The sequence below is a fragment of the Oreochromis aureus genome, linkage group 10, assembly GCF_013358895.1.
Source record: "Oreochromis aureus strain Israel breed Guangdong linkage group 10, ZZ_aureus, whole genome shotgun sequence".
NCBI lineage: Eukaryota > Metazoa > Chordata > Actinopteri > Cichliformes > Cichlidae > Oreochromis > Oreochromis aureus.
The window spans coordinates 2,849,686-2,867,830 of NC_052951.1; the positions used below are offsets into that span (position 1 = coordinate 2,849,686).

Here is an 18,145-nt window from a genome sequence, read left to right on the forward strand (position 1 = left end):
CCTCCTCTAACCCCCCCCCACACACACACACACACACACACTCTAGTGTCCATATGGAAGAGAAATACAGAGGGGAGTAGACCAGAGATAATGTGGTGGTTCACCAGAAAAAAACACAAAAGTGTGCCACTGTAATAGAAAACAAAAGTAAATGACAACTCCATGAGCATGTATGAATGAGAATGAGTGGCAATTCTGCCTCTATGTCTTCTTGTTGCTCTTGTGATTGATTACCTGGGATTGGGAAGTGCACAGCCCCACAGGTGTTGCTTTAGAGTCTGCACCCAGCCAATATCTCGGATTGGCTGGCAGAGTTGTATGTAGTGGTACTGTTTTAGCACAACCCTTCAAATGAACCAGAATGTCACTGGTTAGCACAGGACAGATTGGACACAGCATCATCCAAAATGTGACATCCTCAAATAGCATACCTGTGCCACCGGGCTAAAGTATGAGAGAGAACAATGTGAAATGCAACATCACGCACACGTGTGTGGAATTTTATTTATTTATTTTTGGCAAATTCACTAAAAGCTACGAAGCACATGACATCTTGTTCTGGAATAAGTGTCTGGACATCCTCCCTCATGCTCGTTGCTCCATAAATCGCACGAGTTCTAAGAATATATTGAGACACGATGCAAAAATAATATATTCTTCGGTTCTCACGTGACGGCAACATGCAGGAGCGGGGAACGATGTCAGAGCTCATGCCAGAACACGGCGCAATCTTTGATAAGCATAGAAAGAAAGTTGTGAGAGAAAATTCTCTTCCATGTGGATTAAAAGAAAATCTCAATATATTTTTTCAGAAATGTTGTTTGTCACAAAGACAAAGACTTGGACAGGAAGAAACACTGACAGATACCTGCAACCGCTAATTATTCAAGAAGCAAAGAAGACACTGCTTTTTCGGCTTTTTTGGTTTTTGTTTGCATTTATTTGTAATGTTTCATTAAATATGAGCAAGCAGATAGAAACACAAGCACATCACAACTTTTTTTTCTTTTTTTTGTCCAAGACATCACTTTCTTTACCATACTTTCTATCCTTATTTGCCTAAAAATCATAAAGATAGCACCGGGTGTGTGGTGTGCTAAGCACTGTTTACATTTTACTGCCCCTACAAGCCCCCCCCCCCCCCTCCCCCCCCAGTGTTACATGACAAACCAACCCCAACCAAAGGCTGCAAAATGCTAAATGAGTCAGGCCTTTATCCCTGATGGAGCGAGTGCTCAGCTTGGGTAGATGTGATGCAGCGGTGGTGGTAAGAGTTGCTGCTGTCTCAGACACCACAGGAAACAGAGAAGGTACTGTCCTTCATTCAGAATGGAGAGAAAGATGCATGAAAACAGAGGTGTGTGTAGGGTGGAGCACACAGATAACAAGACTGTCTTCTAATGCAAAACAATGTGTCTCTATGTACACTAGGATAAAGCAGCTGATGCTTTACAGTAAGTGCAGAATTGGACTCAGCCAGCATGTATCCCTGCTATAAACTAGTAGTAAATATAAGTTATATACACACAACTTTTCACAGATAAACATTGTGAAACTTTCCTCATGTTCTCTTTTGTTCAGCATCTCACTGAAGGTATCCAATTTTCTCTGCACTACCATGTTCAATTTGAAGACAAAGAGAATCAACATTTTAATAAATAAACTCAGTGATTGAAGTAAAGCGTGGATTCAGAAACAGAGAGTGATGAACGATGGGATCCAGCAGACACATCGCTGTACCTCTAATATCAGGAAAAAAGTATTTATAAGCACGAAGAAAATCAGATGCAAAGTCAGTTTAAGGAACTTTAAAAAATTGAAGTGAGACGGTTGTTTTTTCATTCAGGTCTGTGCCTCAGCCATACAGAGTGCTCCTTTAAGGTGCAGCATGAGATGTCTGTTATCAGCCAGCGGCAGTTTACAGTCTGCAGAGTGCATAAAAACATCCAAAAGCGGATGCACAACATGCACCTTCACACTGGGGATTTATGCTCCAGCAGGAAATCTACACCATAACCTACGGCGTAACTGACGTGGACCTCCATAGTAATGGAACTACATGTTTTTCGCTGCAATTTTTAACATTTATTAGTGAGAGATAAAGAATCACAGTCTCATATAGCATCAGTATAAGGACTGACAAATGTCAGCAAACCCCTGGAGGGAGATTACAGAAAGTACAGGCTACCTACTGGCGTGAGGTAATGTGAAAAGAAGTGGAAAAACTCAGGGGACAAATATGTTTGGCCCCAAAAATAACATATCAGAAAAAAGAGCAGCCTTTTATTTTGCTTCTGCTTTCTGCCACCGCATGTAAAACACCAGGACACGACCACGTGGTTAACACACAACGCAGCGGCACAAGCATAAATGAAGTCGGCCACTTATGTAGGTTACATCAGAGGCTCTACAAAGATTCCCTGCAGAAGTCTAAATCAGGCTGCACAGGGATCAGACCTGTTAGTAAAGACAGTGTTGGGGGTGATTACACTGAACTATGGTCAGTGAGACTGACAGCTCTCGCCGCTTGGAGAGAACAATACGAAGCGCAACATCTCACAGTTTCATTGAACTCATCTCTCTCTGATTCTGAGAACCGACGTTACTACTCCACGTCTTTATGTCTTTATACCTGCATGACAATGTTATCTAGTTCAGGGGGGATACTCAGATGCTCTGCAGACTGACTGGTGTTTAATGCACGATCAGTTTAGTGTGACCCAAACGGTGCGTTACAAAATCAAACCGTGTGAAAGAGCTTCACGCGAGGGGAGAAAAATGCTGAGGTGTTTTTCTTTAGGTGAATTATAAACAGGCGTACAACAGAATTTAGCTCAGAAAGAGACACTGATTACAAATCACATCTGACAAAGCTGATATTGCTCAACACAGACTCTGAGCACGTGAACAGAGAACAGCAGCAAAGATAACAGAGCAGGTATCAGACACTCATCATGATAAACCAAGCGGGACATTTATCAAAGATTTCAGTCTTGCTGCTCATTTTTGTGCATGTCCAAAGTGCCAATCTGATTCATTTTTTTCTCAAAAAAAAAAAACCCACAAAGGAGGAAAGAAACAAATCCTTGATAAATTCAACAATGCAATCTGCTCGGCTGATCAAAGCCAGCCGCCAGAATTGCTTGTCGCTGGGCCTGTGCATTCAGCGATTGGCTAGCCAGGCAGCCAGTAGCCATGGCAACCTGGAGATGGAAGCAAGCAGAGTGGGGGTGGTGGGTGGCATCGAATAGGCTGAGAGAGGGGAGAGGATGCTCCCGCCCACTCTGAAGCAATGTGGCATAGCGTGATACAGGAGGAGCAATGGCGTGGCATGATCACAGCGCAACATCTTATTCTAATATTACTGTAACAGTGTGGCCAGGAGGTAGTGACAGAGCACTGAGGAAGAGGATGAGAAAGAGGGGGAAAGATGCTTGGGGAGGAAGGAGAGACAGATGAGAACCGATGTGAGAACTCTGAATCAATTTTGCAGCCTCTGTGTTCATTTCACCCCGAAAATAAGAAAGAAAAGGAGAAGTAGTGCTAAATGATTTTTACTCTTTTGCCTCAGCCAGTTTGTTGTTCATCTCTTTACTTTTCTCCTTGTCCCCCACCGAAGGCCGGTTCTCGGGCTGGTTCTCTGAGGTCGCCTTCTTGGAGCCCCTCAGCACAGTGCTCTGCTTATCTTTGGGTTTCTTCGCTGGCTTGCTCTGGCCTGCTGCTGTGGCTCCAGACTTTTTGGATTTAGAGCGAGGGAGACTATACCTGTCAACCTAAGGATGGTGGATAGTGGAAAAGAGAATCCTGAGCTGACATGCCTCAGTGGTGTGCAATGAGATGATCATGGTAAGGATTGCACATCAACATCACAGGTCTCATTTCTATCACTAGATTTATTTGAACCAAAGTTTGGCAGGTGTGCCCTCACCTGTTTGCCGGGGTCTATGTAAGGCTCACTGTACAAACTGCGTATCCTCCTCCTCTCCACGGCCTTGTTGTCAGCAGGCTGCAGCGGGAACTGGGCCTTGAAGGTCGCACTGTAGCTGGTTTCCAAGTTCGTCTTTTCATCCGGTGGCAGGTACTGGGACTTGGCCCGTATCATCTTTACTGGCTTCACGTCTCTGTACGCTTTGAATTCAGTTCTGTGGCGAAAAACAGGAGATAAGCTGGTGCTCATTTTCACAAAATCTACAGTGTAAGATGGCACTGTTCAGTATTGGAACTTGGATGATAAATATTGACCTGTGCATCTAAGCTGTGGAGTTCAAATGTGCTTTTAGATGACGAGGTCAAAGAACATGCAGAGTATGAGCACACTGTTAACCAAATGAATCAAAGCACTCGACCACCTCCAAACATTATCAGTAAACAGCAGAGAGAGCACCTGTTGGACGTCCAAACTGTTGTTGGGGGCATTAATAAGGCATGTTTGAGATCTCTACTCCCCAAATTCCACCGACATGCTAAGTGTCCAACCAGGGAGGACAGGACACTGGACCATGTGTACAGTAACATCAAGCATGCCTTTAAATACGCCTTAAATATGGCCTATAAATGAGCCATCTGGAGAACAGGAAGAGCTGAGTGATGATGTTCTCGGTGGACTATAGCTCACACCCCCCTGCCACCTGCTCCAGGATCACAGACTTCCTAACCAACTGGCCTCAATCCGTCCGACCCCTCCCCCTACTGTATGCCCTGTACACATATGACTGCACACCAACACACCCAGCCAACGTCATCGTCAAGTATGCCGTTGACACCATCATGGTTGGGGTCATCTCTCATGGAGATGTTACACCGTACAGGGTGGAGGGCGAGAACGCTCAGAAAATAACACTCGCCAGATCCTCCAGTCTCAGAAAAACCATCACAGGTGACCTTTTACACCCCACTCAGGTCACTCACATACGGACTGTCCACTCAGAACAAGTCCTTTGCACTACTTCTGAGCACTTTGTTCTCCAATGTGTGCCTTTCTTTTGTTTTGTATATATTCTCCTGTTTGTTATGTATTCCTGCTGGCTTAGTATTTATATTTTATTCTTGTACATGTACAATGACAATAAAGGGCAATTCTATTCTATTCTATTCTATGTGCTCATTGTGCATCTTTATAATGCAATGGCCATCGAAAGGTTCAGCCTTGAGTCAAAGTGAGCATTTATGCCAAATTTAAAGAAATGAACTGAAGGTCCTGAGATATCTTGTCACAGGATGGCTTATGTCCATGTGTGAGATCAGAGTAATCTTGACCTTACACATGATCTCACCAAAATCATTTCATGATGAGTCCCAGCAGCTGTGTTTAACTAAAGCTGAAAGAAAAATCCCATTTGTGTGGACCTTTGCTCCCCTTTCTTGTTTCTGTTTAATGATCATCACTTTTAGAATCGTTATAGTATAGTTTTGCTGTTACTAACTTTAGCAATGCTTGTGTAGAGAAAAACTGTAAAGAGTGGTGCATTACTACTGAAGAGCAGAGAATGTCAGAGGTAGTGTAGGTGGGAGGAGGTCTGCACCACAATTTGATGGTGTGATATTCTGTAGTCCTCCTCACACAGCATTTCTGAAGAAGGTCAGCAGTATGGCATTCCTTCAGTGCAGGCTGGCCTGCAGCATGTGCTCTGTATCACTGACATTTAAAAATGTATGGCCAGCATGATCCACACAGTGTCTGGATATGAGCTGTGTATTAAAGGCATTTATTTTACATCACCTTGCACAGCTCCATCTTTCCTGTTTTAATCACACTGTATTTTTCTCTGCAGCGTGCTTTTCTTTTAACATTAGTAGTCCATCCATGCATGCACCAGGCACCTAGCCGTGCAGTTTGCTTTTACAAACATTTGTGAAAGACCGAGTCATTCTAAAGAGCTCGTTGGATTTAGGGTCCATAGTCCACCATCAGCTGTATACTCAACTTTACTGCAAAGTGAAGTGTTTAGGAACCACAGCAGCTCAGACCATGTGAGGTTACAGCGTGAGGTCACAGAGTGCTGAGGTACATAATGCATAAACGTCACCAACACAGACAGTGCCAAACCTGCTCTGGCATTAACATCAGCATAAAAACTGTGCACCAGGAGCTTCGTGCCATTTGGTCTCCATGGCTGAGCAGCTCCTGTAGGTGTAATGTGTAGGCAGCCCAGTATTTCTGCCCACATAGTGTCTATTGTTTGAACACAGCTTTGTTCTTCAGCTACTTAAACATTTTTTAAAAGCATTTTGCAAAAGATTTCTCAACAAATATGATTTCGTTCTGCAAGTTTTGGTAATCTGTACCAAAACATATGAAACTTGGATTTTACTATTTTTTGGTTTATGTCTTTAAGATTCAAGCTCTTCACGTGGTGTTTTGCAACAAAAGCTCTTGTTTTTAGAGCAGCAAAATGAAACCATCATCAGTCGTCCTGTCATGGTCTCTGTGCAGGCAGGCAGGCAGGAAAGGACCCAAACGCAGAGGCAAAGCTTAAACTCAAAACGGCAGCTTTATTGCTGGACACTAGGAGAACTTAACTAAACTTGAGGCTACAAATATAAACTATGCAGGCAGAACACACAGACAGATATGAGGGAGATCACAACACTGACAAAGAGAAACACGGGGCTTAAATACACTGAGGGATAACGAGGGGAATGAGACACAGAAGGAGAGCACAGCTGGGAGTAATTAGGCAGGACGAGACAAGGGAAGCAAAACTAGAAACACTGACATGAGACACGGACCTTCAAAGTAAAACAGGAAACATAAAGAGACGCAGACATGACAACATGAACTTGACAACCTGAAATCACAGACAAGAAATACATGAGACTAACCAGAAGACGTAAGTGAAACATAACTAGATTAAACTTGAGGCAACTAAATAATGAACCGAGAACTTAACACCATCTTCAAAACACAACAAAAGAGATCAAAAACCAAATGAAAGTGCTGGGTGACAGACCGAGCCCCCGACACGTCCTTAAAGCACAAATAAGAAACATCACCTGCAAATTAGCTTTACAGATAAATGAATTATACTTCAGACAGAAACAATGTTTCTGTTAAACATTGTAAAACTGTCCCGTTATGCTGTGACACTTAGCAGAATATCATTAAAGACAAGTGACATTCTACAAATTATTTAACATATTTTTAATTAAAACAAATTTTCAACTTCTCATCATGAGTATATCATAATCTCTTGTTAATCTAAGCTTAAACTAGCTGTCAGACACTAACATTTAGTCTATTCGTGTATTAAGCAAAACCAAAGTGAAATGTCACACTGTGAAATGTGAAAAGCAAGCTATACTGTACAAAGGCTGGTGACAGTGACATGGCTGCTGAATACAAATATCCCTTCTCACATGGTGCAGAGAGGAGGTGGAAACCACACACAGAGCCATTACATAACCACCAAAGTCCACTCAGTGCTCGACGGGGCCCAAGGAGCCACAATGCAAAGACAGGTTACACAACAATGTCCAAGGCCAAGGATATAAAGCACCCACATGACCTCACAGGGCGTGCTCGTATGTGAGAGAAAGATGGAGAAAGAGACAGATTGTGAGTGCAGACAGGGTTCACAGTGTGAAACACCGGCCTGCACTGTAACATCGCTGCTGTAACATTTGACTGGGTAACAATAAAGCCTGTGTCTCCAAGGTCGATGTGTACTTGGTACTTGTTCAAAAAAACAGACAAAAAAAAAACACTTTCCTGTCATATTAAGGAGCTATACTAAACTCTGTATTTATAAACAAAAGAAAACAGAAATATTTTTACAAAAACATGAAAACATAGCAATGTGATGCTCATATGAGGCTGTTCCATTCAGTGCCTCTGGACATAGTTATTGGTCTACATTTTACTGAGTAACAAAGAAACGAGCAGGCAAACGTTTCAGTTTGACTCCATTTGACTGTTCGGTCCATCTGCAATACCTGACATATGGCAGAATGGCTCTGTTTTATAACCCCCTCATATATACCTTAAATTAGTGGAGAGCATATCTATATACAGAGCGGGTGTTAATGACAATAAATATGACTGCTTAAGTCAGGGGGAAGTTGAGGTGAAGCATTTGTGCAGCACTTGTGGCGAAGCTAAAGCAGCTTAAATACCAGGCTCTGTATGAGCTTTACTAAGTGGATCTAATCGAGGGCGACTCAGCAGATTCAATTCAATTTATTCAATTTTATTTATATAGCGCCAAATCACAACAACAGTCACCTCAAAGCGCTTTATATTGTAAAGTAGACCCTACAATAACACCAACACTCCCGAGGCGTAATATTTTACGCTTGGTGACAAATCGTCAGGATGTTATGCCTCGGGAGTGAGAATGGGCTGCAACACCCCCTATGAGCAAGCACTTTGGCGACCGTGAGAAGGAAAAACTCCCTTTTAACAGGAAGAAACCTCCGGCAGAACCAGGCTCAGGGAGGGGCGGGGCCATCTGCTGCGACTGGGTAGGTTGAGAGAAGGAAGACAGGATAAAGACATGCTGTGGAAGAGAGACAGAGGTTAATAACAAGTGTGATTCAGTGCAGAGAGGTCTATTAACACATAGTGAGTGAGAAAGGTGACTGAAAAGGAAAAACTCAATGCATCATGGGAATCCTCAGCAGCCTACGTCTATTGCAGCATAACTAAGGGAGGATTCAGGGTCACCTGATCCAGCCCTAACTATATGCTTTAGCACAGAGGAATGTTTGAAGCCTAATCTTGAAAGTAGAGATAGAGATAGCAGATGCCTTTTTGTTCTATAACAATATCAAAATGTTGTCAGAAAAGTTGCATCTCTCGGTATTACAACACAACATAGTGCACAACTTTCATGTTTTAGCTTTTTTCTGTTTTTCCTATTTAAAAAAAAGCCATTAGGGCATTCATGTGACTTTATACTCTAATGAAGTAATCTTTGCAAAATAGTTTTTAGCATTAACCACTTAGTCCAACAGATATCTTATATTTACAGGTGAAATAGTGAAGAAAAACATTTTTTAGCCACTGGATTCACATCTTCAGACATCAGTGGGTTAAAAAGTCAAATCTTATCTCATAGAAATTGTTATTTTGTTAACTAACGTCAAAGCCAGTCTGCACCTGACGAAAGTGAATTCAGTTATTGGTGACTAAAGGTTGTGTACTGCTGTACGTGGGCTGGACTGCCTAGAATCACAAGTAAACGAAGAAAAGAAGAGCTGTGCATTTATTTTGTGATGTTCACGGCGAGACTCCTGTGAGAAGATGGGGAAACGTGGTGAGGAAAGTCCTGCAAGGCTAGATGATGTCTTCAAGTGGTTTTTGATATCCAAACAACACTTTCAAAATCAAAAAACGTCAGCTGCAACCACAGAAGAACTGGCAGTTTCTGCTCGGAAAGTGGCTTAAATAATAAATACAGTTATAATTTATTAAAGGGCTTTTTGTGGTTCTTCGTGGGTGAACACAGCACTTGGTTGGTAGTTCATTGCCACACCGTAGGGAACTATGGACGGCCCATGCACCTACAGAGAGTTCCTGTATCCTGATGGAGGCAAGTTTGTGGTACGTCTGTGGTTACTCCTGCTTGTGCTGTTGTTGGTGCGTCAGCAGCCCTGGAGAAGAGCTGAAGTAAAACCGAGAGTTTAAAAACAATGAGAAGTGTCCACCGCAGCCACTGTCTGTGCTTTTCACGCTGTATTTCTGATTCATGGTGTTTCTTTATGGTTTTTCTGTTCCCGGTGAACTCCAGAACGGAAGAAGGGTGTCCCTCCCTTACTTGTTATGGCCAACTTGTTAAGCAAACAGCTTTTCAAGTGCACACAGCCAAGCTACATGCTGTGAGGGTTTTGGAGGAATGCACGGAAGCATGCATGCACAGGTTGCCTCTCTGTAGACAAATATCCAAGCATACAGACACAACTGAAGTAAAGCTGCTCTGGAGGGCTCACTCTGCTGACCCGCCGTGACTGAGAGGATGTGCGGAGAAAGCCCTCGTCACAACGGCCAAACGCTGGCACCGACCGTGGTGGAACCGCGCCAGGGTACAGTACTGCTGAGCTTCATGCAAATCTGCCCGTACGTAGAGAGCACAATCCCGACCTCTCACAGCGGGAGAATCATAAGAAAAATGCTTTCAAACAAACGGCTCCAAATTTCTGCACCATGGAATCAAACAGTGCTCAGCTATATTACAAAAGCATGATGAGGTGTTACTGGCAGGCCAGAGAGCACAGGACACAGGCCAAGGCCAAGAATAATGGATTATATGTACAAAGACTGAAAGTTTGGATGGAGGAGTAGAATGAGGCGAGCAAGGGGAAGATAAGGGTTTGGATCTTCGATTGAAATCGGAAATCCTGAGGATGCCGTTTCATTGCTTCCCCTGAAAATGGGTTGCAGTTTTTATTTAGTAAAGTATATGTGTGACAGAACTGCTCTATGCATCTGTCCATTCAAATCACAATCACAATGAATCCTAACATGCCCAGAAGTTATTACAGTTGGGTAATTAATTACTAAATCAGTAGAAAATAAATCTCCAGCAACCCAATTTTGATCTATTAATCTCTAATTTCTCTGTATTGATGCAGCATGTCATGGACCTTTGCTTCACCTTGTTCTGTAAGCTGTAAGTACATTTGCCCACTGAGACTGCTAAGCCTAATTTATGTGCAGTTGTCACTGATGGACATCCTGACTCCTGATTTTACAGCAGCACTGGCCATACATAAAGACCTGGCTGCTTTCTGCCAGAGTAATCCAGGGAAATTGACCTTCCCACGCACCACCGCTCCACTTCCTCAACGTGTTTCTTGGCGTGTCAGTGAGTGCAACGGCTGGCTGTAAGTTAACACATCCTACGTCCTCTGGGACCAGTTGGCTCCCTCTCAATCTTACAGCCGTAGCTTCTCAGGGGTCCAGTTGAAACTGTACATCAATCACACAGGCACAGTTTTAAATCTTCACAATGTGATGCACTAAACTATCGTTGCAAGTTTTTGACTAAAGGCTGGTTTCAGTTTTTAACATAATCAGTGTCTGGTTCAGGGTTAAGGCTAACTAAGGGCGATCGTGGCTCAAGAGTTGGGAGTTCGCCTTGTAATCGGAAGGTTGCTGGTTTGATCCCCGGCTTGGACTGTCTCGGTCGTTGTGTCCTTGGGCAAGACACTTCACCCGTTGCCTACTGGTGGTGGTCAGAGGGCCCGGTGGCGCCAGTGTCCGGCAGCCTCGCCTCTGTCAGTGTGCCCCAGGGTGGCTGTGGCTACAACGTAGCTTGCCATCACCAGTGTGTGAATGTGTGTGTGAATGACTGGATATGTAAAGCGCTTTGGGGTCCTTAGGGACTAGAAAAGTGCTATACAAATACAGGCCATTTACCATTTAACTTCAGTGCTAACTTACATAATTCATTCATACGCAGAATCAAATCTGAGGATATTTCCTTGTACATTTGCTGTAATCAGATATGAAAAAATCAGATTAGAGTGGTTATATAAGACACCCAGCTTTAGTGGGCAGCACACTGAACTGAGAATTTAGGATTACATTTGGGCAACAATACTTGGAAATCTGTCACAGCTAAAGAATACCCGTTGTACTTTCAGGAAGGAGAAAAGCAGTTCAGAAGAAAATCAGCTGCATTTTGGACCTTTTTTAAAAAAAAAAAAGCTGTTCTGTAGATGAAAGATAAACTGTCTTTAAGTGTGAGTGAACATTACTGTCTTAGAAAACGAGGGTTTTATTTGCCCAGGTGAGAAACAGGAGAGAGGACAGGCAAAAGTAGGGCACTGCACTAAGAAATGCGTTAAACTACAGTAACATGGCATGAATTCAAATTAAAAATGTACTTCCTCAGTCGTTTTCTCATCTTTTCTGAACTCGGTGAACCTGCTCTACCTGCCTCACTCTCAGCGATGAAACCGCATCTGCGTTCATCTTCTCGACAGCTCTGCCTGATCTGCTCTTTGGATGTCTTTTGTTAGTCAACGCAGTCGCACAATGCAACAAACAACGCTGTCAACATGAAGAGCGGGCTTTGTCTTTTACAGTTTTTGCAAGCACTAACCACACAATAACAAAGAGTCTGACAGCAGCCACTGCTTGAGACTCGAGACTTATTCTCATGCATAAAATGGCATTTTACACATAATGCGGCGAGTTGGCGTTGAGATGACGGTGGGATGGGCCTTGGTTGAAAATGCTGCACCAAGTCAGGGCAAGAAAAGGAAAAACTGTTTCCAATGAAAAGAACTGCAGAAGCCTTGAGCGTTTTCCCAGGTGCACTGCAGAAAGAGCGCCTTTGTGTTCGGCACGCTCTCTGGTATAAATAAAGGTTCAAAGAAATGGCAAGTGCCCTCATCAGAAAAGAGCTGAGGGCTTCGTGTTTCACTGGCCCGCTGAAAGCCGGTGCAGTGATATGGAGGGCTGACTTTACACATCCAAAGTGATGATTGCAGATGTTAACTGATGTTAGTATCTGATTTTAATTATGAATAAGCCAATATTTCTAATAAAACAAGAATATTAAAAGAGTAACAGATGATTCTTTGTATTGCTTATCCTGTATCTAAGGCTCGTGCTGACTTTATATTCTCTAACTCTGTTGTACTGACTTGTACAATTGAGATTTAGTACAAAACAACACCAGCATGTTTTGATGGCTTAATTGTCTGTTTGGTCAGATTTGAGAGCAAACAGTTACGGAAAGCAGCTAAAACATTTCTTCCTACTGATGCTGTTTTTTTGCTAAGGCTCACTTCTCTGAATCTCTACTTTTGAGATGAAGAGTGTAAGGTGACATTAGCCATGAAGTCAGCTGATTGAAATAAACACTAACGCAGATCCAGCATTACAGTGGATTTATACTTCTGTGTTAAATCCATGCTGTAGGTACGCGTAACTCCAAATCCTTCTGAAACCCTACGCTGTAATCTGACATGCACCTCCCTATAAATGTAACGTGTACAAGTCGCCGTCAACACAACCAGCACAGTTATACATGCTGGCAATGACATCAGCCACTTGTGTAGGCTACAATGAAAACTCCATATGGAGTCACCACAGAAACATAATTCAGGTATTAGCAATTGATTTTACCTTTCATATCTGTCCACCAGGGTCTGATTGGGATGGTGAGTACGACATCACCATGACAACTATTAGAGGGATGTCAAACTCTTGTTACCTTATGAGCCACATACAGTCTGCTTTGGCTTGTGAAACTCCCTTTCTATTAGTGTAAAGAAGTTTAACTACCGTATTTTCCGCACTATAAGGCGCACTTAAAATCCTTCGATTTTCTCAAAAATCGACAGTGCACCTTATAATCCGGTGTGTCTTATGTATGAATTCTGGTTGTTCTTACTGACCTTGAACCGATTTTATGTCGTACACGGTGCTCAAAAATGTTTTAGTACAACTTTGGTAAGCTACGAAGCCGCACCCGCTTGATTGATTGCCGGAGCATTACGACTACCGTAGTCAGGAGCCTCGCGGATTAATCTGGGTCCTAAACTCCGTCACCTTTAGGTCCCAAAGTCAAATGAACACTGTGGCATCACTGAGAGTTAAAAACTGTCTAAATTCTTTCATCTTTAATAAAATGATCAGCATTGCTGCTTTACCAGGTGTAACAATTAAGTTTAACATCCAGGCATCCATGAAAACAGGATTTATTAAATTTAACAGAGGGATTAAATTTAACACCTAAACATGATATAGCATGTTCTGACTGAGAGATTTCTGAAACATTCAAACGTACAGCTCTGCTATCACTTCCAACATAAATGAAGACAGGAAACTAAACAGCAGTGACGTTTGTAGGGTTACTGAAGTTGGGCTAGCTGGTATATAATGATGTGCTACGTGATCGCTAGCGACACAGCTATGTTAGCATAGCATAAACACAGTGAAGCTGGAGGATGAACACTAATGCTTGTTTTGCTTAATACGCCTTATAATCTGGTGCGCCTTATGGTCCGAAAAATACAGTACACGTTTCCCCTGAGATATCTTAGCATTAGAAAAAGAAGTACAATTCCAACAGTATGTCTCAGTTTTTCTGCACAACAGAGAAATGCTTTTCTAGTAAATGAAAGAAATCTGTTGCCACGACTCTCTGGGCTTAAACTAAAAATTAATAAATATGTAAAATTACAGGAAAAGTTCTGGCAAGTCATTATAAAACAGGAAGTTTTTGCTAATTCACAGAAAACGTCCTTTTGTTTGGACCCCCTGTAAAAAAATAAATAAATTTCCATAATAATGACAGGAAGACTTAACAGAAGAACCAGGCTTAACTGGTCAGGGGTGACAGGAGGAAGAAGCCTGAGGATTCATCCTCTGGGATATCAGCGAGTTAACAAAATCATCTGGGAAATGTAATGGATATCATGTTGTTCTCACACAAGTAATACGAGCACAACTTAGTAATTCTGTTCTTGGTTTAAAGTCATATATTTAACTCTGGAGGAAGTATTTTCGCAAGAGACAGCAAACAGCTTTGTGATGTATTCAGCCCAGCAAATTTTTTTTAAATAACAGAAAAGAAGATGGAGCTCTTTACTATGCATTTTAAGAGTTTTTATGAACTGGATATCCACCATGTAATCAAATTTTGAAGGTTAAACAGTCTGTTACTCTGTCAAGTAAATGCAAAGGACAATTCCAAGTGTAGCTACATATCTGTCTGACATCATATAAGAACAGAGCTGTCCATAGTGAATTTTGAAAGTTAAAATTAAGTTTTACATTCATGAAAACTGTCTGTGTTATAAAACAAAAAACATTCATTAGATTTTATTTAAGCGTAAGCTTGCAATTGTTAGCTACTTTTACTGAGTTCGGCCACATTGCCATGTGTTAAAGGCCTGCTTAAAAACATATCAAGAACTTGAAAACATCATTTAAAGCAAATTTCTTTCAGTCTTTTTGTGCATACACTATGTGTGTGTGTGTGTGTGTGCATACAATCTGTGGCATTAACCCACAGCTGACCTGCTTTGCGTCTCTGCTGGCAGAGACAGAGAGCCGACTGAGCTTCTGCTTGTCACAGTGCAGCCATTTCATGCCGTGCGGGGGGAAAAGCCCTGGTCTGTACCCTGCTGACTGTTCAACAACACAGGCACGCCTGCAAGGCACCAAACAGCTGTAAGGCTCCCTCAGTGATCACACACAGCACCACTCACCTCTGCCAGCAGAGTCACACTTCAGCCAGGCTCCCTCTAAAAGCCCAAACCTGCATCCCGTGACAGCTCTGGGCCAAGACATAAGACTCCCGATTTAGGAGTATACTGTGAGAGGTGTGCAAGATAACACGAAGAACAGGATGTTCAATATTCTACAAAATCAGTGTACAGCACACCAGTATCCTCCACAGGACATGAGTATAACATATATAGAGTGTCAGCTGAGGCATGTGTACAGTGGCTGAGACGTGCATGACTTGATGTTCATCCATCCACCAGTCGCCATCATCACCATCCCTCAGCAACATTGCATAACAGTACAGAGATTAGACTCATAGACCTAAACACAACAGCACTCGACAACAATTCCACCTTGACCTTTCCACTCAGCTTAATTACCTTCAGTGGAGAAAATACAAGTTGACTGCCGTGTAATGCATTTGCATGCTTTGACTGAGTTACACTGTGAAACAATTGCTCTGTTAGTCACCCCCAATTAAGCTCTGTGTTGTGATGATTATCACACCTGCAATGCAACCACTAACAAAGCTTCTCATAGAGACCCATTCAGGAGGGTTTCCTCTTTGGAAAGGCCTCCCGTTCATTTCCCTTTGATTTCAGGTTTGTATCCAGCTGTGCAGCTAATAATGGACTACATAAAAATGATACATTAGATTCTTTATTCTCTTTCTTTGTTTTGTTTGTAGTGGTGTAAAGGATGGAAAGGCTCCCTCACCCTTGACCCAGAATTGGGTAAATATTGAGGCTCAGTTAAAATTTTGTTTTTCAAGTCTGGATTTTAAAAGACAAAAATATGAATGCATGAAGAAAATGGGACAACTCTTGGCTAAAAAAATAGTGATGTACAATTAGGTCAGCTTTTAAAGTGTAATTTAGTGACTGTGTTAACATTATTATACTGATAACAACATCTGAACCCCTTCCTTAACAGATATACTCGCAGTTAGCAGTGTATATGTGTGATCACAACTGTCTTTCTGAATTGACTTTATGAACATGATATTTCTTCAATGTCAGCTTTGACCCCTTTGACCCTTCACAGGGTCTGAGGCGCGCGCACACACACACACACACACACACACACACACACACACAGTGACAGGCACTGTAAAAACGTACTTGTAGGAGCTGCCGCCTGAAATCTCCTCTTTGATCTGTCTGTTCACGGCGTCCGCCGCCCTCCCTCTGCCCTCTCCATCCCCCTTCAGGACCACTTTCTTCTCCCCCTCCTTCTTGCTGGCACGCTTTTTCCTCTCCTGGCCCTGGAGCAGGTCCTTCTCCTGGACCTTGTCGGCTATAGCGCTTTTTTCAACGCCGCTGTCCGCCTCCGCCAGCACCACGTGCTTTTTCGGGTACTTGGACCTGGCCGGTGTGCGATCTTCTCCCGCGGAGGCACTCGGAGGCGGTTTGGGTATCCAGGGGTGATCGTACCTCTTCGGGATGGGCCAGGGCTTGAAGTCCTTCTGGTACTGGGTCTCGCTGTTGAACGGTGTTTCCGGTTCGTGGTACTCGTTCTTGGGCTTACAGCTCGGTTCGGGACGCACTTTCCAGTGCTTAAAGTCCTCGCGCATCACAGAGCTGCACACGCGCTCCTCGGAGACGCACCTTCGCGGCGCGCGTGCAGTCGGAACGGCGCGGCTTTCTGCGCGAGACGGCTGCGTTTCTATAGCAACTCGGGCCTGGGGAGGGTGTAGCTGCGGCTGCAGCTGGATGTGCTGCATCTCGGAGACGTCCGTGTACTTGGCGAAGACCAAAGGCACCGCAATGTCAGCCTTGTCCAGCTGGTTCCAGAAGCGGGCCATGCAGCACGCCCTGCTGATGCAGGGCCACGCCATGGTGAGCCGAGCTCACAGCTCCGCTACAGCACGGTGTCCTCGGACGGTGGCTCGGACGGAGGGGAGACGTTAGTCCACTCTGTGCTGTCAGTGAACCAAGATGTCCGAGCTTCACGGAGGCTTCGTGGCTCAAATTTGCTTCGTGTGGAAACCCATCGCGCTTTCAGGGAACACAGCCGCAAAACTGAACGACTTTGTTTTGGGTTTTTTTCTTTTTCTAACAGACGTCCTCTCTGCGTCTCTGTGTCCTCTGTGTCCGTGCGTCCTGCTACATCACTCCACGGCAGGGCTCTGCAAGCAAACACGGCCCCGCCTGCCCGCTCAGCATCCCAGAGACACTAAACTGAGCCGAGGATGCACTTAGACGTCACGTTAGAGACAATCTAAAGGGGACTTCCGGAGTAACCTGCATTGTAAAAGCTCTTCCACTGTTCCGAAGCAGCGCAAATTGAAATACACCTCAAAGAAAAATAAACATATTTAAAGGGATTTACCTTGTGTGTCGACAGGCTCCTATTAATAAACAGAATATCTGACGGGAGCCACAAACACTGAAACACCGGCTCCCATTGAGAATATTGTGAGTTTCCTGTTAGTGCTGGGCTGATAAACATGCTGAGCTTGACAAACGGTTTGTTTTTACTCACCTGACCTACAGGAGGGTCATCCATCTTTTTATTTTTATTATTTTAGTTATCATTTCATTTAAAAAAAAATGCTTTGGTACATTGCATATTTTGAATATTATTTACATGAATGTCTGAGTAAATATTAAGCCAGGTAATACTGCCGTTCTATGCATGATTATAAAAGTATAAAAAACAGAACACCAATGTTACAGTTTTGGTATTAAAGGGAATTTTAAACAAAGGAAGGTTTTTATTGTTACTTTCTCATGTTCTTTAAAATAAAGCCCATCACAGCACTCATTAAATAGGCCAGTGATTCATGCAAAGTCTCCTCTGTGACAGAGCATATCCGTCATTTGCAGATTCTGCCAACAACAGCAGAATACATGAATAATGCCGACTCCGTACATGCCCCGAGGGCCTGTCTCAAACTGGACTTTAGTTTGTAAGACATCAGAAAAACACACACATTGTTTGAATGGAGGCGTTATAGAG

General features: G+C 43.2%; 1 protein-coding gene across 1 annotated transcript; it reads right to left on the minus strand.

The window, feature by feature from the left end:
- Window positions 1–1,155: 1,155 nt before the first annotated feature.
- On the minus strand, window positions 1,156–17,892 carry map6a (microtubule-associated protein 6a). The gene is made up of 3 exons (XM_031740220.2): window positions 16,306–17,892; window positions 3,929–4,142; window positions 1,156–3,773 (listed from the first exon to the last, which is right to left on the minus strand). Exons 1-3 carry the CDS (start codon window positions 17,019–17,021, stop codon window positions 3,555–3,557), a joined length of 1,149 nt encoding a protein of 382 aa, XP_031596080.1. The 5' UTR covers window positions 17,022–17,892; the 3' UTR covers window positions 1,156–3,554.
- Between the last annotated feature and the right edge of the window lie 253 nt (window positions 17,893–18,145).

Coding starts and splice junctions, on each gene's coding strand:
- map6a (XM_031740220.2), bottom strand. CDS start 17,021: ATGGCGTGGCCCTGCATCAGCAGGGCGTGCTGCATGGCCCGCTTCTGG. Junction 4,143..16,305: donor TCAGGCGGCAGCTCCTACAA/GTACGTTTTTAC, acceptor TTTTCGCCACAG/AACTGAATTCAAAGCGTACA. Junction 3,774..3,928: donor ACATAGACCCCGGCAAACAG/GTGAGGGCACAC, acceptor CACCATCCTTAG/GTTGACAGGTATAGTCTCCC.